Genomic DNA, 26863 nt, shown 5'->3' with positions numbered 1-26863 from the left:
GTCTGTGGAAATTCCATAATTCTGATATTTTATTATCATTTCCAAGAAAGAAAAATGTAACCAGAGAAGAGATGTTTGATTGAATGATCAACATTCTTAAATTTCGCTACATTTATTTATCAGACTTTCAGTTAGATTAACATGGTTCATGAAGTATACATTGATTAACAATAAACAGTATAACATAAAGTAAAAGTAAAACAAAATTGTCGCAATTGATTTTGATGTATCATTTCAGGCGAATAAATTAGGTTTTCGTTGAAGTGTATTGCAAAGAGATGTGTATGGAAAAAGAATTTAATTTGTCATGTACAATTCGGTCAAGATGTCGAAGAGTAAAACTAAAACAATATGAGTGATACATAGATGAATTGAAACAATTGCTCACATTAGATGGCTAAATTTGGAATGCAGTTCCGATGCATTTTGTTTAATTGTTCTGTTTTCCCACGACACGTACCATCATCATTTTTAAGTTGATGGCAATGTTTAAGCAATTGTTTCTCGTTCCATTGAACACGGGACTCTTTGTGGAATTCCCTCACCACAACTTCCATAGTATGGGCCATTTCGTGATAAAAAGCCATTTTGCTCGCAACGGCTATAATTCAAAATAGATAATTTAAAGTGATATTTTTTGCTGAATTTCATCTCATAATCTGAATATGTATTTTCTGTGATATTCAAACGCACCTCGACCATGATTGACAGTTTTTGTGATTCAGACCGCTGCATACCATAACATTCGTCATGGGACAAGTGTGTTGTTGATCGATTGACATCGTACTTCCGTTCAAATTGTTCGATCCGAATTTGCTGGAATGGAAATGGAGAGAAAAGAAAAAAAAAATGAAAAATCCAATCAAATGAATACCCTAGAATGACTTACGTTTTATCACTGTAGAATGAGTCATGAACTCGTAATAGTGGTTCCGTCACGCTAAGCTCCTTGTACGGTTGGGGTTTTCTTTCAAAGAAAATTGTTATCAAAACGATGATACCGACGACAGCTTGAAGTGTTATAATGAAAAGCACCGCTTTGCGAAAACCAATTGAATCATAAAGAAAACCCGAAACCGACGGCCCAAAAAATGCGCCAAATGCAAACGTTGATGTCCATAATCCAGATACTAAACCATATGTTCCGATACCATTTGAGAAACCACAGCGTCTGACGGAATAAATTGAATTTTCAATATTAAAAAACAGCCATTTATATTCTACATTCATTTTCCAACACTTACATTGCTATTCGTAGAGCATCCGCAAAGCTGGCTACCAACACAGCGGCTATGCCAAAGCCATGCATCACCAATCCGGTGATTACTAAGCCAAGAGTACTACAATTAAATCAGATTAAATTATTATAAGTCACACTACACTTTGCTCTTATCAGTAGTGAACAAGGTACTTACGTTTCAATTGGCAGAAATGACACTGGTCCAATTAAACAAAAGGCAGTAGCGATTAACGTACTTCCGATTAAAGCGGATAACTTTGGATGCAAAAATTTATCTACCATACAGCCCCATATGGGTGCAGTAACTGCATAGAATCCACCATTTATAATGAAAACGATTCCTGGTGAGAGAAGAAATAGTGCGTGGTTTTTTTTTCATAACGAATTGCATTATTTTTATGTACATTGTACATGAGATTCCAGAAATGAAAATAAATGGCGAGTTTCTAAACGCTTACCAAGTAGAACCGGGCTTAAATCAAATTGACGAAGATGCGGTTCGAGCGTAGCACCAAGGAAACCAATTGAAGCACTAGCTCCCATTATACTCATTGAACAGACGAGAATTCCTGGAGTTTTCAACAGAGACAGTATTGAAGCTGCAAACACACAAATATTTCACATTAATTGTATGTTTAAAATTGATTTATTCTTTCGTCATCCTTTCAAATTACCACTTGATTGTCCGTGCTGTAGCGTTTGATTGTGTTTTGGCAGTACGAATAAAGTGATAGCGGCCGTTAAAAATAGCAGCAAACCGAGCGTGATAAATGGCAAAAAGAAGCCACCCAATTGATATAGAAAACCACCAACCATTGGACCCACAATCAAACCCAATCCAAAGAATGTTTCTAGCGAGGCGAATGTGACGCTCACATTATCAGGAAATTCCTTTGCGATGATAGCAAACGATGCTGTTAGGAATGCTGCGTTGCCAAGCGCCTCAATGATTCGAATTAAAAAGGCTAATGTAATAAATAGGCTGTGTCCCTTTTTATGAAAGAAATAGCGGTAATGACGATAAGTATAAATTCAATTCATTTTTATATCGGCCCAATCAAAATGTGTTGACCATTTTTCAATTTACCTGAACTTTGTCGAGCAAACCAAAGACAATGGCTGAAGTGCCGGTAGTGAAAATACCACCGTTGAATAATACTTTTGGTCCTATGCTATTCAGATATTGACCGTAGAGCGGCGATACAAAAAATACAATTAACTCGAACACACCAAATACCAATCCATACTCAGTTGCAGTGCAGCCTTTCTTTTCTGCCTTAAAAAAAACATAAAACACAAAATGTTAACCATAATTTCGGGAAAATGATTGATGTTACGAAGTTCATTGTTCTTGTAAATTACTTTTAAAAGTTCTGCCGAAGAGAAATGATGTCCTACAGCAAAATTGGCAAACAAATTTGCATAATGTTTTCGTATAACTTGATAACACTTTCAAGACGAACGATGCCGGAAGTTGAAACAATTCAACGTTTTAAAATTCAGTGCCGAAGGTTTGTTACCCCCAAAAAAAACGAATTGAACTTTGATCATTCATTCAAAACATCTGATAATCGAATCCGTGCGTGGCAAATTGTTTTCGATATGTTTGAGCGAGAGTAATCATTGTTTTTCTTATGCATTTCAACAGACAACAGTGACCACAGCTGTACGGTGCCGAAAAAAAAAATGTCGATAGAACACATTTCAGACTGATTACAAAGCCATAAATTAAAAATATAAATGGCGATTGCGTTCACGCATTGCGAAATTGTAGACAAAACGTGGAACTGCATACGAATATTCTGGATGTATTTTGACTGCGATTTCAATATGTTTACTCGACAAAAAAAAATCGTGATCGATAATTATGCTCTCATTTCTCGATGCCGTTTACATGAAATGGAATCGAAACTGCTGTTATGGTTGTTGTTGTTGTTGTTGTTGGATTTGAATGTCGTCGATTTAATCAGTTTTTAATTTTAGCTTTCTCATGATAAACTATAATCAACATATTGAACTCGACGATTCCGTTCCGTCGACGATGCACTAAATTGCGTATGCAATATCAACAGCACAGCACAAGGAAACGGACGTACTTCGTTCGAGGTGAATTGAATTCTTCATTTTGTCGGAATTCGTTTGCTTGAATATTATCAATGCACTATCTACGTTTCAGTCTACTAAGCGACGAAATTCATGGCCACGATTTGCTCTAACTGTCATTGTTGTTGTTGTTTGTTATTCATTGAAATTACGGAAATCAAACGGAAATAGTTCTTCATTCCAATGATTTAGAACAAAAAAACCTTTTTGGGAGTTTGAATGATGCCAAAATGTAATATAATCCAAAATCAAACGGAAAAGTCAACACTTACTTCTTGAGGAAAGAATGGAGCCTGTAGACTAACGCAGATTGCATTGCAAAAATCAGCGAGCCCAATGATGATTAATGTAAGCCATTGACGTTTTGTAAATTTGGGTAGAAAATTTCGCATGATGACGCACGGTTGTGTTGTCAGTCGCTTGTTCCTATTTGCTACTTGATTTTTTTTTTGACTTCAAATGTGTTTATACTTTTGATTTGGACTGGCAAAAAACATAAGAGTTGATAATTCTTATGCGCGGGAAAAAAAAAATGCGAAACGTTTGAAGATTAAATCGTTTGATCCTGGAGGTCATTCAACAATGGCATTTAAAACACACATACACATGTACACATAAGGAACTTTAGTTATACTTAATTGCGAGCACTTTTCGAAATTATCGTAGTATTTTTTACAACAATGTTTAGATAAGTCACTATTTCATAAATATCACATCAACTTATTTAAACAAAAAATTCGCCACCGTTGCCAAAAAAGTCGCTTCGAATAAATGTTGCTACAGTCTTCCGTGAAATTCTTACATTCCAACTGTTTCTCGGTTGAGATGTATTTTGGACGATAATACCATTATCGTGAAGTGCCGTTTCGATGTTGCAAATTTTTTATTTTTGGTTTTAACAGTCTATGTGGAAAAATTTGATAAGTAATTGAAAATTAAATATCGTTCGAAGAAAAATTTACGATTTGTCATTTTGAGAAAAGTTCAAACAGCAACTGGTGGTCAATTTTGAACAGAGTTTATTGGGTCACTTGCAGTTAATTTGCACAAAAATGTCTTTCAAACAAAAACAAAACAAAAAATAACTCAAATTTTACTTCACAAACTCGTTGAGAATTCTTAATCAATTAATGAAACATTGAATTTTCGTAACGTCAGTCAAAATTATTCAGTGTTTGATGCTGCAGCGACAATTTGTCTATTGCTCAAGTTGTTATTGTTATTGATGTTTGACGGAATTTCTTCGGACATCTGTTCACAAGACTAACAACTTTACAACTGATTTGATTTAGAAGAGTATACACAGTTGAAACGAAGTCGATTTGTAAAATAATCAAATACATTCAAAGGGCATTATCACCGTGAGCAACAGAGACAAAGGGCGCATCACTTTCCTTCGCAGCAGTGGCAAAGAATGAAGCGAGAGATAATGTTTTGGTTGCAGCGTGCGTGTTTGAGTCGAAGATTAACACAACCGAAATGTGCTATGAAGAACGATGATAAGCAACACTTTGAATGTGTGGAAAAGTGCAAAAGAATTGTTTAAACATCGGCCTATTTGTGACAAAGGCAAGAGCATCGCGTCGTTCCCGTCGCTTCGATACAGTTTACTTGTTCGATGAGCGAATTGAGAGCACTTTTGACAAATAAACGTCTGAATTATTTGCTTGCGTCCAGTCACAATACACATAATAAAACTATAACAATTCGTATTGTTTTCTAAGTATAAATAGAATATGGAGATAAATATGTAATAATAGAATTGCATCGTTAACGATTGGTTTGTCCTTTATTAGGCGCCAGCATGAATGTTTTTTTTTTTCATTTATTAACCAATAACAACAACAACGACATCTGTACCATTGAATGAATGAGTTTCTTATGTTTAGATTTGCAGATGCGAAACACAAATATGTAAAGTAAAACCTCTTTTAAATCTCGAAATAATCATTTTGTTGTGTCTCTTTTTTTTATAGATACGTCATGATAGACTTGACATTTATTTTATGCATCCGTTGCAATTGATTGTTTTCTGATAATATTGATGGCAAAGTTCATGCTTACAATAAACGCTTTGAAAACATTTCAATGTTTATTTTCATTTCTGATTCAGATATAGTAAACACAAAATTCAACACCAAGAAAAAGTATAATCAAATTCCATTGAAAAGAAGAACTGAAAAAAATGAGTGATTTACGAAGAGTAACAACAAAAATGACCCAATTATTCGGAGTGCTTTATTATGTCGTTCAAGTGAAGAAATTTAGATATTTTTTTTTTAATTTAAAAGGATTATCGCGTGAGCGACATTGTACAACTTTCTTGAAACTTCCTTTACTTGCTGTATTGTTGTTTGAACTTTGCTGTTTGACTACATTCGATCTGAATGAATATTCGTTTTCTATATTTAGATAGTTCCGAATGCCGCGACAGTTATGATAAGCCACAAATATACGCACCAAAAATGCAATCCAATTGCGAACAAAAAATTTAACACACATTTATGCGTTCGATTTTTTTTGAACCATTTGAGGAAAATTGTTTTAAAAAAATTGTCTAATCAATCTATTAATTTCTCTCAATATTATAAGAATAATTGTATACAAATAGCCAAAGGTTGAATTAATTTAATTATATTTTCAATTTGCGCCATGACGCACGCGCCACATATCCTATAGATTCGCGCATGCAATGTGCATTCAAATATAGAAACCAATGTGGATTTCTGGAGCGATAGACAAATTGGGGTTAGACATCAAGTCGATTCATTGTGCGAATTGTAAACTTCAGTGTTGACCGAGTTGAATGCAAATGCATCTGTTCAATCCATAAACAATATTCCATTGCCTGGTGCATTCATTTTAGAACTGCTTATCTTCAATAATTTGGTCAGTGATCCGAATGTGTCGCTCGAAGATACTGCTCAATGCACATTTCACATGGAAAATGATTTGATTGACATTTGTTATGAACGCAATTTGACGAACTCAAATGAGGCTCGTCCTATATACTATATTGTTCCAAGTCTGGTTCGATACACATATCGTTGCATTTGATACTCGACACGTGGTCAGCGCCAGGTTATCAAATATATAATGGAGACTTTCGCAACCGGGACGTAGCAATAGTGCATATACTTTTTATGTTTAACTTGACAAATGTAAATCAATATTTGCGCCGTTTTAATCTTATTCTTAATGCTCATTGCTTATTGATTCATTCGCACATCATTGACCCGAGAAACTCGCATTCCAAATCGAATATTGTTGTACTGGAAAATTGAACGCCGTTTCCAAATTGTGAATCTTTCTATTGGCTTGAAAACGCTTGTTTACGCGTCGTCGGATTTTTTTGCCATTTTACTTACCGTAATTTCAATCATTAACCGCAAAAACCACAAATTTTTCGTTCAATTATGGATAGTACATATTATCTTTTTGATTCAGTTTTATTCGTGGATTTCGAAATATGTAATTTTGAATAAAAATGTTTCATTTAAACTATGTTCATCTGTTAAGGCTAAAGAAAAAACAATATAATTTACATCTAAATTTTGTTGATTGATTGAAGAATAAAATTACAAAATCTATGACGTGATAGACGATGAAATGGAAGTTTCCGAATTGCAGATGAGAATAAGTGGGCTTCAGTGGGAAGGTGATCGATTTTCTTTCATTAATTGATATTAGATTATGTAAACTAAACGATATAACGCCCAATTAAGATGAAGGTGTGAATTTGAATGAAACCCCAATCAGATTGTAGAACAATCGAAATGTATGTTGGTGGTGCACGTGCGGCAATGATGAATGACAGCTATAACAAATGTCGTGAGTCACGTTGTTTTTCTTTCTCTTCTTATTTTGTGTCTAAGAAAGGAGCCATTGTCGCATTGGTATGCTACCGAATGCCGAATTCAAGATCTTCTTGAACAATCGTCCAATACTTTGTGATGCAGCTGGTCTCATTTCTTGCACCAAATCATTGGCATTTGTATTTAAAAATTGGTTGATGGCCTCGCCTACGAATTGAAAACGACATGTTAAATTAGTCAATACTCTTACTGACCAAACAAACAGTTCCAATTCAAAAATAAAAATCAATTTACCGAGAACATTTTGACTATTTAGGTTATCCTTGACCTTGAATCGAGCATTTTTCATCGTGAAATCTAAGCCAAGTTTTTCAATATTCATGTAGGCATCATTGTCGCGTGTCTGCTCTTTGCCGTACACTTTGATGATGGCTGTGATATCAGTGAATTCAGCCCAAAATTCACCATTTGATCGCACCGGCAACAAAAGTACATTGCCAACGATGTCATATTTGCCTCTTGCCTCAACTCGTGGAATTGTCAAACGCATGTCGAACCGAAGTTTCTACAAATTCAAAAGAAAAAAAAAACCATTGAATAGTTTTGTTTGTAATAGAGTTTACGTTGCCAAATCAACCTTACCTTGACATCACTGCGAACTTCTTTGATGGTGTAGTTGCTAGCTCCCTTTGCCAATATTTCACTGAATCTAGCTTTTATTCGCACGGCTCCGGCGTCATTGTCCATATTCATTTGTTCGATCAACAATGGTTCAAGTGCTGGCACATTTATTTCCGCAAGTCCCTTGCCCAAAAATGGTTTCAAATGATTGAATGACCGCTTTATGCATTGATTTATCTGCGGATCGTTTCGTTGACATGGTAAAATATATTTGGCTGCAAAGAAACAAATTGAAACAAAAACATTGATTGGACTGACGTTTGTAATGAAGAGTTTTGATTATTCTGGGGGAAAAAATACTACTGAGATTTGAAAATTATTTAAAAGCAATCAATTTCATTATTGTAAACAAGTCACTGATGGCAAGACGTCATACAGCACGAGCCTCATTCTGATATTGCCAGAGTAAATCTCCGGTTACTTATTTTCTGGGACCAATAATTATCGCAAAACCTTGGAGTTCTGCTGACAAATTTGTTCCTTTTTGCAACCCAACACCTTCATTTAAATAATTATTGGTGTGTAAAGGTCAATGTGCCTGTACATGTGTACACGGAAACTGCGTTTAACTGCAAATTGAGTGGATAAATGAAAGCGTTTCCTAGCAACCGATGACATCAACGATCCGAAATTGAAAGGAAATTTTCCATGCTTGTATGTGCAAAAGCCAATAAACTATTGGTTTGCCCAACGTGTAGCGTTGTTTGTTTGCCACAAATGACCAGGTCATACATGAATGTATGTCCTATACATGAAATTTGTATTTAAAAACCATCATCCAATCACAGTGATGAAAATATCCAGGGACAGCCATAATTGATTTCGGATACATTTTATTTTTTCCTCCTCTCACTAGTAGGAATAAATCATTTACAAAATAAATTATATTGCTGTCACAGAGCTCATAAAATTGAACATTTCAATTTAAACTTTTTGAATTCACATTCTTCAACAATGTTGTCGTTCCAAACTATTCAAAGCGGTTTCAAAGTATACATATTTCGTTTAATGTGTATGGTCAGGCCAAAAGATATTTCGGACTCTACCATCAACAATATATTGATGGTTTATAAGTAAGTATGCCGAATTTTAGCGTCATTTCCTCTGATGTTCACTATTGACCGCAACACTCTTGCCTCCATGCTCATAATAATCGCAACCATCTCTTCGTTCAATAACCATAAAATATGGCATCGAGTAAATATGAGTTTTTGAAATATGTCGTTGCAAAATCATAAGATATAATTTTAACATAAAATAGAGAGAATCAACAGCAAATAAAACTCAATGTCGCGAGATTGCTGAGTATTTCGTTCTTTGTTTTTCGTGTGCGATTCATTCACGTTGGTTTTGCAATTATAATGCTACACCTACCTGATCGGGCATTGGACACAAGATATCAGTATAAGATTCATTTGTCATTACGAAAATATTCAAATCCAATACATAATCATCTTAAAATTTATTAATACAAACACAGAAGCATAAAAGCGAAAGTGAGTTGATTTCCAATCAATCAAAAAGGATTGGCACCAATTAATCACCAATACAATATCATCGAAACTGGCATGAAATTGGATTTTGGCTTCGTTGAAATATTTCTATGGTTTGGCTTTTACAGAAGATGAGACGGAAAAATTGATGGAATATTCTTGAATTTCATCAAAGTCCAAGATTCTGATAGAAGTATGACCAAATGATCCAACAAAGGTATTGTGTATTCCAATTGAACGCAACAGAATCCATTCGAACCATACAAATATTCAGTGTCATTTATCGTATTTCATGCATTAAGAAATATTCCAAACAAATTAATAAAATTGTTTGTGCAGACAGAAAAGCAAAACAAAATTGTGACTACGTGAACGCCAAGTCATGACCAAATGAAAAAAAAAAATGGAACAAATGCACATATAATTCAGTTGTGATAATTATTTTTCGTTGAAATGGTAGAAAATGACACAAGTAAACACAAAACGAATCCGGTTTCTGTGTTGTGTCGTTGCCAGTTGTATGCGTCATTAAATTTTGGAAACTATGCTGTCGACACACTTGCATTGTTGTGCATAGCACATCAAATAAAGTGATGACATTTTTCGGTCATGGATCAAGTGTTGGCACAACCATCTTCTACAGCTGATAGTTCCAGTTTTCAGATGCCGTCATTCAAAATACGTAACGTTGTAATCGATATTTATTGAGCTCTTAACAGTAAATTGAAGTCAATGAAAATATCCGGATTTCAATGCTTCCAAAAAAGTACGTGCCACAAATAATACGGTAAAAAACGCTCACAACCTCCAACAATTCTGCCAATAAAACTAAATTTCCAGTTGTTGCAATCGAGCGGATTTTAATTATAGATGAGAAAAAAATACACTACGGCTTGGTGGTTTTGTTTACATTCAGCAGGTGTGAAAAAAAAAACAAACAAAATGTAAAGTGCATGGACACACAGGCTCGATAAGGTCAGGGAAACAGAATAATTTCCATGACAACCCAGTGTCATCAGTATCGATGTAGCATCAAATGTCGACCGATCAGTGAAACGAAGAAAAAGTTATTGCCATAATTCCGCCGAACAAATTAGCAGTGCTAATTTGGCACACCATAATTTTACCATAATAAACGCTTCGATTTCGTTTATATTCTCTATTTTGCCGTCTTTCCCTGTCTCTTCACACTCAAAATCGTTTTCTTTCTTCGTGTGCAATCGTGAGGTGATGTGTGACACGAAACTGCTGGCTGAAGCAATCGGCATTATATGAGAAACAAACACAAAAAAAAAATGGTGATGAAAAAAGGTAGTGGCGCTCGTGCTACGATACAAATTTAAAAGGTTGTACAAGAATTCTCGTAACTAGAAACGACGCTTGTGTAAATCGATACGTGAACGTGTTTATAAAATTTTTTTGTCGCAACGCAAGCTTTGTATAGATCACTGTGTGTTTCGTGATGGTGTTTTCCCCCAATAGCATAATAGAAAACGTTGAATGAAATAAGCAAGTGGAAGCTGAAACAAAATGTGTTATAATCGCCGGCTATTAATTGCAATAATACGCAGCAAACAAATGTTAAATACGCATTTAAAGAGCCGTCGTCTCCGAATTGATGAAATTTTGAACTGCTCTATCGATAAAACTGCAATTTAAACTTTGGACTTTCGATTGAAATCTTTTGTTGCTTTGAACTTTGTTGGTTCATTGATTTCGTCCACTGTTAAAATGTCACATACACACACACACATTCGATGCATAAAAATGCGCTCGACGCAACTGATAGCAAACGGAGAATACATTATTATGACCAGACAATTATTGTTTTTGTTATAAATCGCAAAATTTATTTCATTTATGTATGAAAATATTTCTCGTGAGTAAATAAATTTGAAGATAATGACATTTATGGTTATAGCTGCGAAATTGCAAATAAACTGTCAAGTAGAGCGGAAGAGATACCATTAAATATTTTGTTCGAAATAATTTTTTGATAACCTTCAACACACAATGCTGATCCGCCAAAAGTTTTGACGCCTTGATACCGATTTTTTTTTCTCTGCTTCAGCTTTTAATTAGCTGACACCAATGATGATTCATTCACTAAAACACCTATTACTATGTTCATGAATTTTCACAAATGTATTTAAGGTGATTTGTCTTTTATAAATTGAAGAAAATGTGGGTCAACTGCCTTATCAGTGTGTGTGTGTCTTTTTTTTTTATTGCCACATGTAAAAATAAAAATATGCGGTGCTAAGAATGCGAACGTTTGTCAATTAGTTGATTGAGTGTGTGTCTCGTGAGCTGTTTGACCACAGGCAGTTTTCCGGGCGAAGTGAACCGATTAAATCGGTTTCGCATGCGTCGTTTCAAACGATCCGGTAGATTGCAGCAAATGAGTGAAATTGATTTTTTTTTTTTCATTCATGGGTTTGTGTGTGTGTGTGAGTGTGAGAGAAAGAGGCAGAAAGAAATATAAAGAGAGATTGAAGCGTAAGCGATGCGAAGAATGTGTTGCAAAATGCGTTTCAAACGATGTGTTTGTGAGTGTGTGCCGCACTACACATGCTCGCATGTGTTGGCTGGTGCGAAATGAAGAAATTTGAAGTTGAAAGGCAACTTGTTAGGCGTTCTGACGAAACCGCTGAAATGTAATATATTCAATGCTTCGCTATGCAATACACCAGTCACGTTGATATAGTCGACAGCTGGCTGATATCTTCTCTGCACACATTTATCTACCGCCTTGATATTATAGAGCGTTAACCGATCACAGTTCGATTCAATGAAATTACACACACTCAATCAACGAAACCGAATTGAACTAGCATCTTTTGAACTAAAATGCGTGCAACGGAAAGCCACTTTATACAGTTTTACATAATTCAAATTAATTTTTTTTGCTTCTTTTCAACGTTTCAAGAGAGAAAAAAAAAAACCAATCATAAGTCTTGCCATCCATTTAGTTACCAATAATAATTGAATCTGAGTCAGAACGATTGTATTTGCAGACGGTTGTTATTTGTTTGGGAAAAAATGCCAATTGCATTAGAATGGTGGCTGAACAAATTGTTTTTTTTTCTTCTCTTTCACGTTGGAATACACTGAAGACATGAATCATATGGTCGTTTGCATTTGGTTAAGATCTTGGGGTATTGCACCATAAAAGCACAAAATTAACAACGACATTAATAGTACTAATAAATGTGGAAAAAAAGGCAACGACTCCGCATGCACAACGAAAAATAATTCAACGGTAACATTTCACCATACTTATTATTTATGATTATAATAAGCTACATTCGTATCTGTGGTGTAGTAAAATTCTCACATGGTCTCTGTGTCAGTTGTGATTGCATTATGCTTTGCATTACAAGCAGGTCGATCGCGCTTCTACGTTGCATTATGTGAAATATTTCGTTTATTTTGTTGTTGTTGTTGTTGTTGTTTCGAGCTGGAGCATGTGCATATTTGAATTTTATTTAATTGTCGTATTTTGAGTTTCGTTGGCTCATGAAAACTGTAACCTGTTTACAAGTTAGTTCGATCATCGTTTTCCGAAAAAAAAAACTTAAATCAAAACAAAAGGCGAAATAATAGCTTTCGATTTGCATTGACGTAAATTCAATCAGAATCATGCTTCATCCTTTCAATGCGATCCCATTCACAATAAAAAAAAAGTATCTCAATGCCATGAGAATGTCAATAAGATAAAAAAATAGCTGAAAAAAGGCGTGGATTTTTGTTTTTTTTTTTGGGATAACTTACGTGTCTCTATCGATGAGCCGATTGAAATTGCAACCGCACTGAAAACAATCCAATTCACGGCAAATTCCATGGTTATCCGTATTTTTTTTTTGTTCGTTGCTGTTGTCTCGCTTAGGTTTTATTTCGTTGATCACATAAACTCGACGTCGTCAATTCTTGAATGCACTGTTTTATTTTGTTTCTTCACAGAAGCGATTTCACTCTCTCGAACTACGTTTTTATGCCGATTTGGTGCTGGCGGTCGGTTACCCAATTTCGAAATAAACACTCGGCAAATGAATAAAATGCACACAAACTGGAATTACCCAATACTTATGTTAAAATGTGCACGTTTTTGACTCGATCGATCTCTATGGCGTTATCACACTAACTAACTTTTGATCACCGATCGATCTTGGTACTATCCAAAGCGTGCTGTCGAGAGTTTTAAAAATCCGTGGCTATGAAGTGCAATGCATGGATTCAAGTGCGCTCCGCTTGGTGTACGTTCGAACGAGTGCCTTATGTATTTCTTATTATTTTCTTTCTCTGTCTCTCTCTCTCACTCTCCCTTCACATCAAACCAGGTCAAAGAATAGATCCAACCAATTTCCACATCCGATCAAACTGAAGAACACAAAACACGAACAACAACCAACGAAATATTATAGCGAAATTTCACAATCTTTTTTTTTTCTTCTTTAAACGATGAAAACCGAATCAAACACCTTCAGCGTGGAACAAAAACTAAAAGTGTATTTGCTAATTTTAATTTAAAATTCGTTCGCGTTTGGACGGCTGCTCTTTTTTTCTGCACGCGTATTTATTTCACTTTTGTTTATTAAAATAACGGCTTTATTTATTGTGTGTTTTTTTTTACATTTGTTCATCAGCGAAGGAGAAAAAAAACGAAGAAAAAAAATTATGGCAGCAATAGTCGAGTTATTCTGTTTTTGTGCAACTGTTACAAATACTTTGCCATTGATTTGGATTGCATAAACTTGCTATGAAGGTATTGTTATTGCAAGTGGCTTTTCACACCAATATACAGCAAAGAAGAAAAAAAATAGGTAACAATATACAGCGTGAATCAATCGGCACGAAATTGATGAACTCAAAAATTGTTGTTGTTATTGTTTTTCTCGTTTCTAATCCAAGAGTCACTCTCACACTTGATTATGATTGAAATGCGAAGAAATGTCTTCTAATTCTTGGAATTCTTTTCGACAAATGCAATTTGGTTTAAAATGATTTTTTTTCTTTCTTTTCGTGATGTTCAATTGCGACAATTGTAATCGATCGAGTTGATTGGTTTGTTTTGTGCACCTTGGCTCGTGAAGCGCTAACTGATTTGGCCAATAGATTTCACGATGCAACTGTGCCAAATATAAACGTACTGCAACCCAACAAATAATCCGCAGCGGCTATGTTGTCGTGTTGCTTGATCTACGATGGAACTATGAATAAAAATTCACTTTCGGTTGCCTCTGTTGCGGAGTCTCTACGCTCTTTGATGCTTTGGTCTTTATGCGTTCGCGTCGTTTGTCCGAGCTACATATATATCGAATATAAAAAGTGTTGATGTGTTTATTTTACGTAATAATTTAGCATGCTTTAACGTAACATGTAAAAATAAAATAACAGCGAAGAAAAACAAATGCGTGAAGTAGAAGAAAGCACATCGCATCGACAATTGACTGGAGCAAACCATAGCGGCCGATTGGATCGCATTTAAAAAGATTACAAAATGCATTAGCCAGTTCGATAATACGATGAGTCATGATGAGGATGCACAAAAATCAATTGAGTAAACCACCATCGGTTCAGTACCGAAATAAATTTTAAATTAAGACCATAGCTGATCATCATTCTTGACATTTTTTTTATTCAATTGTATTTTTGTTGCACTTTCCTTCTCTGTTATCCACGGGCAATAACCAAATTGACAACGGTTTATTGTTGGTTATTCATTTTAAACTTCACATTTGGTAATCAGCCATAATCGATATTTTCTCTCTCTCTCTCTCTCTCTCTCTCTCATCACGCATCAGCCTTGTTAAAACTGTGATTTATTCATTTATTGAATGATGAGTAAATAGATGCTGTGTTTTTTCCGCAATTTTTTTTTAAATAGAAAAATCAAATCTTACCAGTAATTGCTGTGCAAATCAATTTTTAATTTGATAATTTGATCGATGAAATCGGCTTGTTAAAAATAAATAAAACACTCCAAAACGTTCCAACGTTTCTAGTACTGCTACACAGACGACTTTTTGGATGGAAAGCACCTTTTCAAGTAAACATGTAGAAAAATTCCAGTGGATTTTTATATCGGCCGCATTCGGTTGGTTCGTCGCTTAGAGTGGTTTTTTTCATGTCGCTAGTAAATACACTGCGTCTATAAGTGTGAATGTATTTGTGCATGTACTGACTAGACTGTGTGCTAAAGCATTATGTTACTCGGTCGTCTCCAAGAGCCCACTTTGAGTGTATGCTACCCAGACAAATAACAGAGAATCGACCGCTGCAGAAAAAACAGTAGTATGGTGTGTTATTGCTTGTGTGTATCGTTTCATTTGTTTATGTTTACAAACGAACAACGCGATGGGCTTGTACGAACTCCACTTATGAACGTATGAGAAAAAAAAATCGTTGACTATTCTAATTAGATTCATTTTCCTGGCTGAATGATAACTGAATGATAAGTTGAGAGAAAAACGTAGTATCACGGTGTTGTGTCCCATGTACAGCTGATACTCAAGATATGGCCTCTCTCTTTCTCTCTCTCTCTGTCTTCTCTACAATGTCGTCAGTAAAAGCGATATTTACATATTGTGACAGACCTCGAAGTAGTATTAACATTTCGACGTATTTTTGCGATTATATGCGAAATTTTCACCACATGAGGACATCATCATCATTTGATCTTTCTTGCATAATTTGACCGAAGTTGTCAACCGACGCTTTTGTTCACTGGTGACGGTGGGCTGCAATTCGATAAGTGGGAAAAAATTAATGGTTTTTGTTGTTGGCATTTTTAATTGGATTCAAGGTCAATCAATAAAATAGAATAAAATAGGCGAATTACCTCAAAAGAAAATTACCACAAACGGAATCGCAGCAAAACACATGGACGAAAATTGAGTTGTCGCGACGTAGGTTTGCCATGCTGTGTGTATGTGTGATTTATTGGAGCTCATTCCTCTCTACATTTGATGATTCATTTTGTTGTCGGTGAGATCATAGATTTCGGAATGCGCGCGCGCCATAAGATTGCATCAAATCACAAGTAACAATGGGAAAATAAATTTCTTTGTTTACATTTTTGTGACCAAATGGGTTTCTCAATTGCCATTATGCTCGTTTTTCCATGTTCCATGACACGGTCCAATAGATTTGAACACCGTCAACACACGATCAAGTGAGAAACCACAAATGGAATCGACTCTGCGGCGAATGGAACACATTCATAATTATAGTGATGGTATTGCGTGCACGCGGCTCGACGACCTTCGCCGAATAGCAATTTTGGTTTTGTTTTTCTTCTTGCTTCAGCGCCATTGTTTTGAATGTATGCCACAGTATTAAGATGACCGCTTTCAATAATCGTGGCTTTGACCTTTTTCACATTTTTCACACACAAATTCCATGGATAAAACACCAAATTTCGTCGAATTTTCAATTGTGTCTTCCATCACAAGTATTTCTTGAAAACAAAATTATAGTAGAATGAAATTCTAATCTTCAAATTGAAGGGCAACTTCAAGAGCGAACAATCAGTTCTTATTTTATAATTATATCAATTTGGGTTATTTGAACTCGGAAAATATTGACATTTTGTAATGCCAAAAACGTTTCGAAATATACCGGCGTTTGAGGGATTGTTTTCGTGACTATCGTGACTATTGTTTTATTTGAGTATATTTGAAATGTAATTCCACAATAGAAATCATTTACGGTAGCTCCAAGTTGGTGTCATCAAATTATCAACATAATTGTCTTGTGACATCGATCCTATTCCGGCACGAAATTTGGTTGATTATTTTTCGCCTCGTTTAGTAAAACTATTCTCATACAAAACACCGTTGAATACAGTCACTGCTCATTTGATCTGTTAAGTGACATTTCACTGCTCATGTAAACTACGGGTACATACACGTTTCATTCACAACTGAACTGGTAGATGTCTCTGAATTCAATTTCAATCAACAGTCGAAAAGCGATCATTCTCCTGCACATTGTATATTTATGCTTATTGTATCTATAGATACGGCTTGGAATAGCAAAGCAAGTGTATGTTCTTTTCATATATTTGTCATCGCTTCAATTAGCTAAATTCAGTAATGATTGAATCACATCACATTCTATTCATACATATACGAAAAACGAATCGTTCGCCCATTTGATAAATCACGTTCATTAAAATAACGTTCGAAAGCTAGATTCAAATCCATGATCGAGAAACAAGATGTCGCTAGTAAATGCAAAGGTGATCATTTTGTGTGCTTTCCCATGAATCAATCGAAAGTGACGGTTTAAATTCGTTCGAATTAGGTTTCGTTCGTTCAAATTACTATAAATGAAGGCTAGTTACAAAAACGATTCGTTTAATTTTGATTTAAAATTTTATTCATATAATGAAAACCTCTTACAATAACAATCTTTTAAAATATAACAGAAATAGATAAAAGATGGTATAGTGGCAAAAAGTCGAAACGGCTTAGAAAATACTATACAGCGTATGTAGACCTTATGTCCAATCGAAATTCACTTGATTGCGATAAATATCATTAAATAAAAAGAGATTTAATAAAGAAAAAAAAAAACCAAGAGATTTTGTTCAAGAAATAATCAATCAGAGAAGAGTCGTATCTAATTTCTTAAGCTACACATTGGGTCGGAACGACTGTTTGATAATAATTAACAACATAAGGAAAATTAAACAAATGAACGAATTTCCGCTAAATGTTATAGTTTCGGCAAAACAATTTTAGCGGAAAGGAATAAATTATGTGTGTACTTTGTTAAACAGCTAATTCGGTAAGTGATTTGGTTGCTGCACTTCTATACCAGCCACATTTTATTTGGTAATTTTGAGAATACATTATTCCAGAGACCGGTGAAAATGTTGGCTAGACCATGCTCCAAGTCTGATCTCAATTCGGAAATCACTTCTTTGGCATTTTGATTCAGGAACATATTCAATGAGGCACCCAACACTTTGTTTCCATTGAACAAATTATCTAAATGAATTCGCATACTGCCCACCAAGAATGTTACCTTCATATCATCAATGTGAATCACTTCCTGTGAAGTGAACGAAAGTTAGAAACGGTACCGTTTGATAAGAAAAAATGGCATCTGCCGATGGAAAAATTACAACTGCATATACAGAAACGTACCTCCGGTTTTTTTCTGATACTGATTTTTGTGTACACGGAACTCTTCACATCTTTCATTGACATCGCGACATTGCCACTTCCAACGATTGGCAGAAGAAGAATGTTGCCTTTCAAATTATATGTAGCATCGATGCGAAGCTTTGGTATCACCAAGTCAAAACTCAATTGTTTCTTTTCTAAATCAAGGCTGAAAAAAAACGGAACCAATTTTGACCAACGCGATGCAAAACAAAACGGCAAAAAAACATTGTTTACCTTGCACGACTAACTGTGGCATTTGATGGACCTTTCACAATCAAATTCTTGAAACCACCCGCAAGTGTTAGACTGCCACTGCCTCGTGACACCGATACCGACTGTAGAATCAAGGGCTCAAAATGTTCAATGCCCAATTCCGGAATACCTACAAACAAATACGAGATTCAAAGTCAGAATATTTATCGAGTTTAAATTATTTCTCATATTTTTTACCTTTGGCCAGTTGTGGGAACATTCCTTCGAACATTTGCCGGAAGCAATCATCTGCATTTGGATTGCTCTTGCTACACTGTCGCAACCAATCAGCTGTAAAACCATGAAACAGAAGTGAAACATAATAATTAAATTAACATGGTTTATGTGAAAAAAAAAAATTAAAACGTCTCAATTTACATTGAAAACCTTCGGCCAACTTTTGAAATGCAAAAAAAAGATTAAAAAATCATTTCGGTTTCGACATATTTGTCATGAAAAATGAAATATTACAACATTTATGCTGCATATTCCCGCATTAAAATTTACGCTTGTTTTAAACGCTAAGAAAATCAAATATTCATTTAATTCTATCGTTCGTTCACATTGAGCCTTTATTTCTCTTCAAATGCTGATTTAAATTTCAACAAAGATTAACATTTAGACGTGGCGAAGCACAAAAAATGCAAAATGTATGCAATCGACCGGTTTCGTGTTTTTGCTATCGTTTAATTCTTCCACTTCGAAATTGTACGTAGAGTGTATGTGAGTGTCTATGCAGTCGCAATGTCGTTGTTTGTCGTAATCAAAGTATGCTTTTTTTTCTTGTATTTCTTAATCTTGCATGAAAATTCGAAAAGATTTGAAAACTTGGCGATTTCTCATTGCATCCGATCCGATATTTTATGTGTGTTTGCCGATGAATTGCCCGAGAATAATGATTCGTTTACGCAAAATGTGTTGCTTCAAAGGTTTTACATCATTCGCAAATTTTTTACCGTTTGAAAGTCAATAATTTTTATGTTTCTCATTCGACTCGACGGCAGTTGCGACAAAGATGTGAATGCACTTGATTGCAGCAGCATCGAAGCAATTCTATTGTATCGCGTTTGAGCTTTAAAAATTAAATCGACAACTTTAAGGCAATCTTTTGGTTGTGGCTTGAGGCAATCGGTGGCTATTCAAAATGTTCAATTTCGAAATAAAACACAAAAGCTGACAGTAGAAACAGAATTTTCAAAATAGCCTAGTGTTGATTTCAATCGCATCGCATCGTTAAATATTTTGGTTCGGATGAAATGAATGTCATCAAACCTCATTAACGTATCGAACGTCATTGTTGTCGTCAGCCAGCGATCAATGACGACATTTTATTGGAATCGATTACTGGTGGAATCGACCACGGACAACAAGAGGTGAATGCATAAATCAATAAGATTTCGAGCGGTGACCCAAAAGAGAGTACTAAATTGGAATGTTTCTGTTTTCTGCCATTGCATAATACAAACAAGTTTTTATTCATCGTCGCGAAAAGTTCACATCGAACCGATTTTTTTTTTTTGAGCAAAGAGTGGAATTTTCAATGCGCTAGACCAACCGTAGATTCGTAGTCATGAAAACGCAAAATGGACAATTTATCACCATTTATTGGTCACACATACATGTGAGGAAGTCATTTTCGAATATATATTTGCAATTCCACAGGTTTTAAAAAAAACGTTTAGTTATCGTTTGATCGTTTTAATTTAGTGGAAACGGAACCAGATGTCATAACTTGATATAATATATTTGTGGATTGCTTTCGCTTCTCTCTCCCTCTCTCTCTCTCTGTCTCTCTCTCTCTATCTGCCGGCTATCGCAAATATCTAAAAGATAATTGAACGTCGTTGTGGTCGCATCGGATGATTGGTAATCGATGACGGCATAAAATATCGGAACTAAAACATGATCGCTTTCACTCTACGATGGTTTGAACTTGTATTGCTTGCGGCAGATCATCCGTTTTAGATCGCACACCATGTGTACTACACACACCACTCTGCTGTCTTGCCTGCTTTGAGTGCGTGATTTTTTTTTTTTTTTCAATTTTTTTTAAACATGCTTTTAATTGAATAATCAAAAGCTATCGCGAATTGGTCATTGTCATATGCTGTATGAAAATGTCGGCTTCAAATATCAAGCAAAACCCATTTTACAATCGATCGATTCCACTTTGAATAAATTATAAGTTTTGTTATTGTTACATGATCGCTAGTGATCGACTCCTATGTCTATGACCAAAGCCACTGTCCGATCGAAACCGATTGTTTCAATTCGAACCGCAGCGAAGACAACCGTTTTGTTGTTGAATTTCTTTTTCATTTCATTTCGCTTTCTTCGGAATTGATTAACCAGACGTCGAACGCACCTATTATTTAATCGCAAAAAGAAGCTTTCTTTGTTATGTATTTATAAACGCGTAACTGATGATACCATATGTATCGGTATATTACGTTATTTTGGATCTCATTTCAATTTATTTTTTTTTTTTTTGTTTATTTTGCTTCTTCTTCGCATGAATACCGCCTCCACTGCCGTCGTCGTAGCCATTGATTTCATAGCATGAAAACATTTGATAGTGAATTTCACGCAAAACAAAAACAAAACTAAAACGTTTATGATCAATATGTTATTGAATAAGTGTATTTTTGCGGGAGCTTAAGAAGCCATACGTCTAAAATCATAGTGCGTGAGTTAAGTTGTGAAAATAAAAAACTTTTATTATCTTTTCGTTGCAAAAAATGTTATGCAATGTAAAATGAGACACATTTTCTGTTCATAAATAGATCAATGTTTCTCGTCCGAGTGTGAAGAATGGAAATGGACATTGATAAACTTGTGGCTTGCGAAAAAAAAAACTGTCACTGAAACTGTCTATTTTTATTGATCAAATGCTCTTGACTGCATGACATCCAAACCGGTTCAATTGAAAATTTGGCACACGCATGAATGATATGCACAGAGGTGACAAAAAAACACATATGATGGATTAAAAAAATAACTAGAAACTGTACCAAGATCAACGACTTTTTTACTTGTCTCAACAATACTGTAGCGGCTGTGAATATAAATGGTCTGGATGGACTCATGCGCAACCATTTTTTGTTGTTGCTTTTATTGCTTCATGATAATTAAAAAATACAATTTCTTTTACCAACATAACAATTAAAATTTTGAACGGCTTTTAATTTAGATTTCATCAAACGTCTATTGCTTAATATGAATTTTGAGTGTGATTTTTAAGCTATTTTTAGATGCAAACACGAAAATATTCGCGATGTTGAAACTTTCGATTGGTTTCTATTTTCGACAGTTAAAAATCAAAGTGAACTTACGTTTTTCTTTCAGCTGTGGTTTATTATTGACTATTTCTAACATTTTGCCATATGTACTACAGACGACCAGTTGCAATGCAGCCAGATATAATACTGTACTCTTGGTGCTAATCATTTCGTATGTTGAAGAATGTGATCCGGTCTTTATAAATACAAGAGTTAAGCGAATTTAACTCTAAATCGGATGTTTCACAGAGAAACCAATTTAATCGATTTTTATCACAACAGATTGATGCTATTGAAAGTCGTACGTTATTGTCGGCACTAAATCGAGATGTTTGATGTGACACAACTTATATGTAGGCGAGGTGAACGAAAAAAAAAATCCTTCTTCGTTGTACTTTTAAACAGAAGCACCGTATATTATTGTTTGTGATCTCTCACTTCAATGTTAATTCTTAATCGATCCACAAATATTGACTCTTCTCAATGTTAACACTTGATTTTACCATTTAAATTCCCTTTGAATGACGAATCAATAAAAATATAATTTGTGTTAAAAGGCGTTTAGTTGGAAATTCAAACAAAATATTAGCCTTGCATTGATGTAGCACATTAAAGGAGTTGGACACAAAAAAAATAAACAGAGTTAAACAGAGTATATTTAAAAATTGGTAATAAATTTTCGTTGGAAATACACGATGAGCGTTTGAGAGCGATGAATTTTTGTGACCGTTACGAACGATAACCAAAACTGAAATGTTTGCTTTTAAAGTGTGGCCAGCGAATCAACAGATCCGATGTCGTTCCGTTCATCCAGTTGAAATTGGGCAGCTTTGTTAATACATAATGCGGCCGCTGGCTAGAAAAAATCGAGAAATCGCACTTACGCAAATACGGCACCAGTTTAGTTCGGCGGTCAATATTTCTACGCTTTATTTTGCAAACGTAGTAGTGGTATTGCTGACATGTGGAGGGTGTACACGGTGTATGCATATGTACACGAGTGCACTTGAGTGTCTCGTCGAAGTGAACGTTTACCAAGACAAATCGACTGCGTTGCTGTTCACTCGCATTCACACACACACACACACACACACACAGAGAGAGAGAGAGAGAGAGAGAGACGTGTATATATACACTCGTTTGCAATACTACAGTCACTCGCTGCACCTTTCATGTTGTGAATCGTGTGGTTTTTTTTCGAAGTTGTTGTTCGTTTTGGTTTCGGCTTGTGGCTTTCATTTTCAGCTTAATTTTTGGTGGCAGTTCCTTTTTACTTTGTGTTATGCAACGAATGGCAGTGTGCAAAGTGCATCCACTACATATATGTACGAATCGATCAAAGGAAGTGCGTTGCAATCGTTTCCGCTGATAAAATGTAATATGAACGAGTATTGTAAACGCTCAAAATGCTATAATTAAATGCGTCACTACAATCGAATGCGCAAATGAACGGATTGATATAAAGCTGCCAGTCGAGTACTCTTCACGAACGTTTTTTTTTTTTTGGTTTCATCCCATTAATAAATGTCATGAAATATGTGCAAATGCTCTGGAACACAAAAAACGAAAGAGATAACCGACATGAACGGTTTGTTAAAAAGAAGCTTTATTGTGGAAAAAGCAGTTTTACGATTGTTTGATGGTTCATTTTTGTTTACTTTCCTTTCGCATGCATCGCAGAGCATTCGTACAAATGCGTTGTGTGTCGATCATCGTTGCAATCAAGCAGATCCAACCAGTTCTAGGAAATCACTTGTCCAATAGAGCACCAACTATTTTTTTTTTCAATGACTAAAGTATGCCTTACTTCTGCATAGAAACATGTCGATGATTTTCATTGCTTCAGTTTATCGCAACAAATTGGAGGGAAAAATATTGGTCAATAGAAAGTAAAATGAGGGAAAATTACTAATCGTGTTTATTCTGCAAAATATACAATTGAATAGGTGCGAAAATTGCATAAGTTGCATATGACTTCCTCTACGTGTCAGGGCAACGTACGCATTCAAACCTCTCTTTTTTTCATTACTAAACTGTCAAAGTTCTAGAAAATGTCATTTGATTGCCACAAAGAGATAGCGAAATAAAAACCCACAATTCAAAAAAATGTACTTATTTTACCAGATGGTTACTGCAAAAGCAATATACTACAGGCGATCCTTGTGGCACCGATTGTAATCTGTTGTAAAATACATTGAAACACATGGGATATTACTATCGGTGCCACAAGGTGTTGCTAGTGGTATATGCTCTTGCAGGAACGGTGTGAATTTTACCGAATTGAATCACCGCCAGAACTTTCTACGAGCCATCATGAAAAAAAAAATCTTGACTCTCACAGTGCTCTACTTAGAATATAACATAGCAATCAATTAAAGTCAAAAAAGTATTGCCTAGAAACAAAGCGTCATCAATTGAAGCAATCGCGTTTAAAGTCTTAGTCAACATACGAAAACTTAATCAACAACATCCGAAAGGCTTTTGATCAAACTGCGATGAACACACAATTACAAAAAAAAAACATTGAAAAACTGAAAAAAATGTCATGAAATTGTGTGCAACACATACGATTTAACATGAAAGATATCATATAAGCGCAGTTTTGCTGTATTTCATTACCGATCCCATTAATTATTAATTATTATGGGGTGAACAGATGACGAAAAACAAAAATCCATTGCAATTTGAGCACGTGTCGTTGAACTTGTTCCTTTGCTGCTCATTTTTCAATGACAGTATCTACTTTATGATGATAAATCTGGTGTTTAAATGTATGGTTTTTAATTTTACTAAGAACATATTTCCACTGCAATGAAGAAGGCATTTTTTACATGAAGATACTTGCTAGTTTTCACGTAGACAAGCAATATTTCTATCAAACGTGATTCATAGTCACAAATTTATGTAAATGACAACGGTCATTTTAATCATGAAATGCATTTTAAGTTACAATTTCGTACACAAAGTGCATTTGTTTTTGAAACAGTTGATAAAACGAAAAACACGGAACGTTAAACATTTCCTGATTTTTCGTGTGTGTTTAAAAAAAACTAACAAAATAAAAAACACCTGAAAATTGCAAATCGACACTTTTTTTTATTTTGTCACCATTATATCATAATGAGGTATTCGAAATAACCGTTTTAGTCGTTAATTCACCGTTGACCGGATTGAGTCTCGCAAAAATGAATTTGTTGTTCAAGTGTGTTGCTCTATTGGGCTTAGTTTTGAGCATTAGTGATTTTACACTGTCAACGCAGGCAATCACAAAGACTAATAATATTCGTAAGTTATTCATTTTTTCTGTGAGAAATCAGTGTAGTTTGATTAATGTGAGAATAAATGTCGTGCATTTTTCCAGCGCCAATTCTAAAGCAGTGCCATAAAGATGATCCAAATCTTAACGAGTGTTTACGTAGAGCAATAGAATCGATGCGAGCAAATTTAAGCCAGGGCATCCCCGAACTGATGATTCCACCGTGCGAACCATTGAAAATCCCAGAAATTCGAATTACACAAAATGCTGGCGCAATCCGAGTAAAAACGATTGTTTTTACCTCTCCAAATCATCTACAAATAACTGTATTCATTGACAAATTTTTGAATTTTCCGGTGATTACAGATGGACTCGGAATACAGTAATGTCATCATTTACGGTCTTTCAAATTTCACCCTGCGTGACATTCATGTCGATCCAGTGACGAAACGAGCAATATGCAACCTATGGTTTCCTCTTCTCAAAATGACATCCAATTACCTGATTCAAGGCAAAATATTGCTCATGCCGCTGATGGGAAACGGAACCGCATCCTCAAATTTCAGTAAGTGAATGCATTTTGACCTTTATGAAGATCAATGAATGTGAATCGTCGAAAATTTACAATTTTTCTTTCAATAATCGTTTTACTTTTTCTTTTTTTCTTTCATTGCAGCTGATATTGATGCAACTTTGACGATGACAATGAATGGTTCTGGGGCGGCACATAGCAACGGTGGCAAAATTGGCGATATTAAAGTGGAATTCAATATTGGTGGAGCTTCCGTGCATCTGGACAATCTATTCGGTGGCGATCCTCAGCTCGGATCGATGATGAATAAATTCATAAATGACAATTGGCGCGAGATTACCGCTGAAATTCGACCAGCCTTAGGAGAATCCATCGAGAGTATTTTATATGGAATAGCGAACCAATTGAATGAAATGTATGGCTTAGAAAAACTTTTAGATGCATAATCTTTATACCATAACTACAAACAGTCACAGTGATTACCAAAAAAAAAACAGTTTTTTTCGCATTATTTATTACTGATTCGGAGTATTTATTAAGTTTACTGTGTATTGTGTAATTTATGAGTGTTTTAATTCAATAAATATTCGGAAACAGTTCCGTTGTTCAAGTGTCATTTTACCTTCGAGTGTATTGAATGCACCACAAAAGGTGGTTTGGATTGGGTTGAAGGTGGCGGATATATATTAAAAACGCTGCAAAAAATAATGATACAAGCAATGTCTGTCAATGAACTTGAACGCAAACATACGTCGTCATTGAAAAAATTCTTTTGTCATTATGCTGTTGTCTCTTCATTGTTGTTGCCATTATTATTGCTATTATTGTTTCTTTTGATGTGTTTTTTTTCTGTTTCGTAAAACATGACGTGTTCCGATCAGGCAGAAAACGTGTTCCGATTACGCAAATAGTAATCGGAACTATCTCATTGACCATAATCGTTGTTGATGAAATAAGGCAACACAAAAGCAAGAATGAACCGTGAAATACGCAGAGAAAGCAATAAATTGCACATGAGAAAAAAAAAAGTTGGAAGT

The 26863-nt window shown here is 35.1% G+C and overlaps 4 protein-coding genes across 6 annotated transcripts; 1 reads left to right on the top strand and 3 right to left on the bottom strand.

The window, feature by feature from the left end:
• Window positions 1–74: 74 nt before the first annotated feature.
• LOC129564773 (MFS-type transporter SLC18B1-like) lies at window positions 75–4900 on the bottom strand. The gene is made up of 9 exons (XM_055438911.1): window positions 3616–4900; window positions 2328–2516; window positions 1915–2230; window positions 1699–1839; window positions 1416–1581; window positions 1245–1340; window positions 890–1171; window positions 694–816; window positions 75–601 (listed from the first exon to the last, which is right to left on the bottom strand). The coding sequence occupies exons 1-9, from the start codon at window positions 3733–3735 to the stop codon at window positions 490–492; spliced, it is 1545 nt and encodes a 514-aa protein (XP_055294886.1). The 5' UTR covers window positions 3736–4900; the 3' UTR covers window positions 75–489.
• A 1876-nt stretch (window positions 4901–6776) lies between these two features.
• On the bottom strand, window positions 6777–17185 carry LOC129564791 (circadian clock-controlled protein daywake-like). 2 transcript variants are annotated; one of them, XM_055438943.1, is made up of 7 exons: window positions 16953–17157; window positions 16174–16791; window positions 15236–16072; window positions 13107–14636; window positions 7801–8054; window positions 7453–7723; window positions 6777–7365 (listed from the first exon to the last, which is right to left on the bottom strand). In XM_055438943.1, the coding sequence occupies exons 4-7, from the start codon at window positions 13174–13176 to the stop codon at window positions 7214–7216; spliced, it is 747 nt and encodes a 248-aa protein (XP_055294918.1). In that variant the 5' UTR covers window positions 13177–14636; window positions 15236–16072; window positions 16174–16791; window positions 16953–17157; the 3' UTR covers window positions 6777–7213. The 2 variants fall into 2 exon arrangements, with proteins under 2 accessions (XP_055294918.1, XP_055294909.1); XM_055438934.1 differs by having other exon boundaries at window positions 16174–17185.
• Window positions 17186–17697: 512 nt separating this feature from the next.
• On the bottom strand, window positions 17698–22890 carry LOC129564689 (protein takeout). Of its 2 annotated transcripts, XM_055438867.1 has the most exons (6): window positions 22731–22791; window positions 22093–22553; window positions 18959–19051; window positions 18743–18890; window positions 18488–18674; window positions 17698–18392 (listed from the first exon to the last, which is right to left on the bottom strand). In XM_055438867.1, the coding sequence occupies exons 2-6, from the start codon at window positions 22205–22207 to the stop codon at window positions 18150–18152; spliced, it is 786 nt and encodes a 261-aa protein (XP_055294842.1). In that variant the 5' UTR covers window positions 22208–22553; window positions 22731–22791; the 3' UTR covers window positions 17698–18149. The 2 variants fall into 2 exon arrangements, with proteins under 2 accessions (XP_055294842.1, XP_055294834.1); XM_055438859.1 differs by having other exon boundaries at window positions 22093–22890.
• A 2286-nt stretch (window positions 22891–25176) lies between these two features.
• Window positions 25177–26442, top strand: LOC129564705 (protein takeout). Its single transcript, XM_055438879.1, has 4 exons — window positions 25177–25323; window positions 25400–25575; window positions 25661–25859; window positions 25971–26442. Exons 1-4 carry the CDS (start codon window positions 25224–25226, stop codon window positions 26270–26272), a joined length of 777 nt encoding a protein of 258 aa, XP_055294854.1. The 5' UTR covers window positions 25177–25223; the 3' UTR covers window positions 26273–26442.
• The last annotated feature ends 421 nt before the right edge of the window (window positions 26443–26863 follow it).

This window comes from Sitodiplosis mosellana, unplaced genomic scaffold, assembly GCF_009176505.1.
Source record: "Sitodiplosis mosellana isolate CC-2019 unplaced genomic scaffold, AAFC_SMos_1.0 Smas_scaffold_1, whole genome shotgun sequence".
NCBI classification, from domain to species: Eukaryota; Metazoa; Arthropoda; class Insecta; order Diptera; family Cecidomyiidae; genus Sitodiplosis; species Sitodiplosis mosellana.
This window is presented reverse-complemented; position numbering and strand designations above follow the sequence as displayed.

Coding starts and splice junctions, on each gene's coding strand:
- LOC129564773 (XM_055438911.1), bottom strand. CDS start 3,735: ATGCGAAATTTTCTACCCAAATTTACAAAACGTCAATGGCTTACATTA. Junction 1,582..1,698: donor TTTAAGCCCGGTTCTACTTG/GTAAGCGTTTAG, acceptor TTCTCTCACCAG/GAATCGTTTTCATTATAAAT. Junction 1,341..1,415: donor TCATTTCTGCCAATTGAAAC/GTAAGTACCTTG, acceptor ATTTAATTGTAG/TACTCTTGGCTTAGTAATCA.
- LOC129564791 (XM_055438934.1), bottom strand. CDS start 13,176: ATGGAATTTGCCGTGAATTGGATTGTTTTCAGTGCGGTTGCAATTTCA. Junction 7,724..7,800: donor AAGTTCGCAGTGATGTCAAG/GTAAGGTTGATT, acceptor TTGAATTTGTAG/AAACTTCGGTTCGACATGCG. Junction 7,366..7,452: donor AAATAGTCAAAATGTTCTCG/GTAAATTGATTT, acceptor TTCAATTCGTAG/GCGAGGCCATCAACCAATTT.
- LOC129564689 (XM_055438859.1), bottom strand. CDS start 22,207: ATGATTAGCACCAAGAGTACAGTATTATATCTGGCTGCATTGCAACTG. Junction 19,052..22,092: donor ACCACAGCTGAAAGAAAAAC/GTAAGTTCACTT, acceptor ATGGTTTTACAG/CTGATTGGTTGCGACAGTGT. Junction 18,393..18,487: donor GTATCAGAAAAAAACCGGAG/GTACGTTTCTGT, acceptor TTCACTTCACAG/GAAGTGATTCACATTGATGA.
- LOC129564705 (XM_055438879.1), top strand. CDS start 25,224: ATGAATTTGTTGTTCAAGTGTGTTGCTCTATTGGGCTTAGTTTTGAGC. Junction 25,324..25,399: donor CACAAAGACTAATAATATTC/GTAAGTTATTCA, acceptor GCATTTTTCCAG/CGCCAATTCTAAAGCAGTGC. Junction 25,576..25,660: donor AAAATGCTGGCGCAATCCGA/GTAAAAACGATT, acceptor CGGTGATTACAG/ATGGACTCGGAATACAGTAA.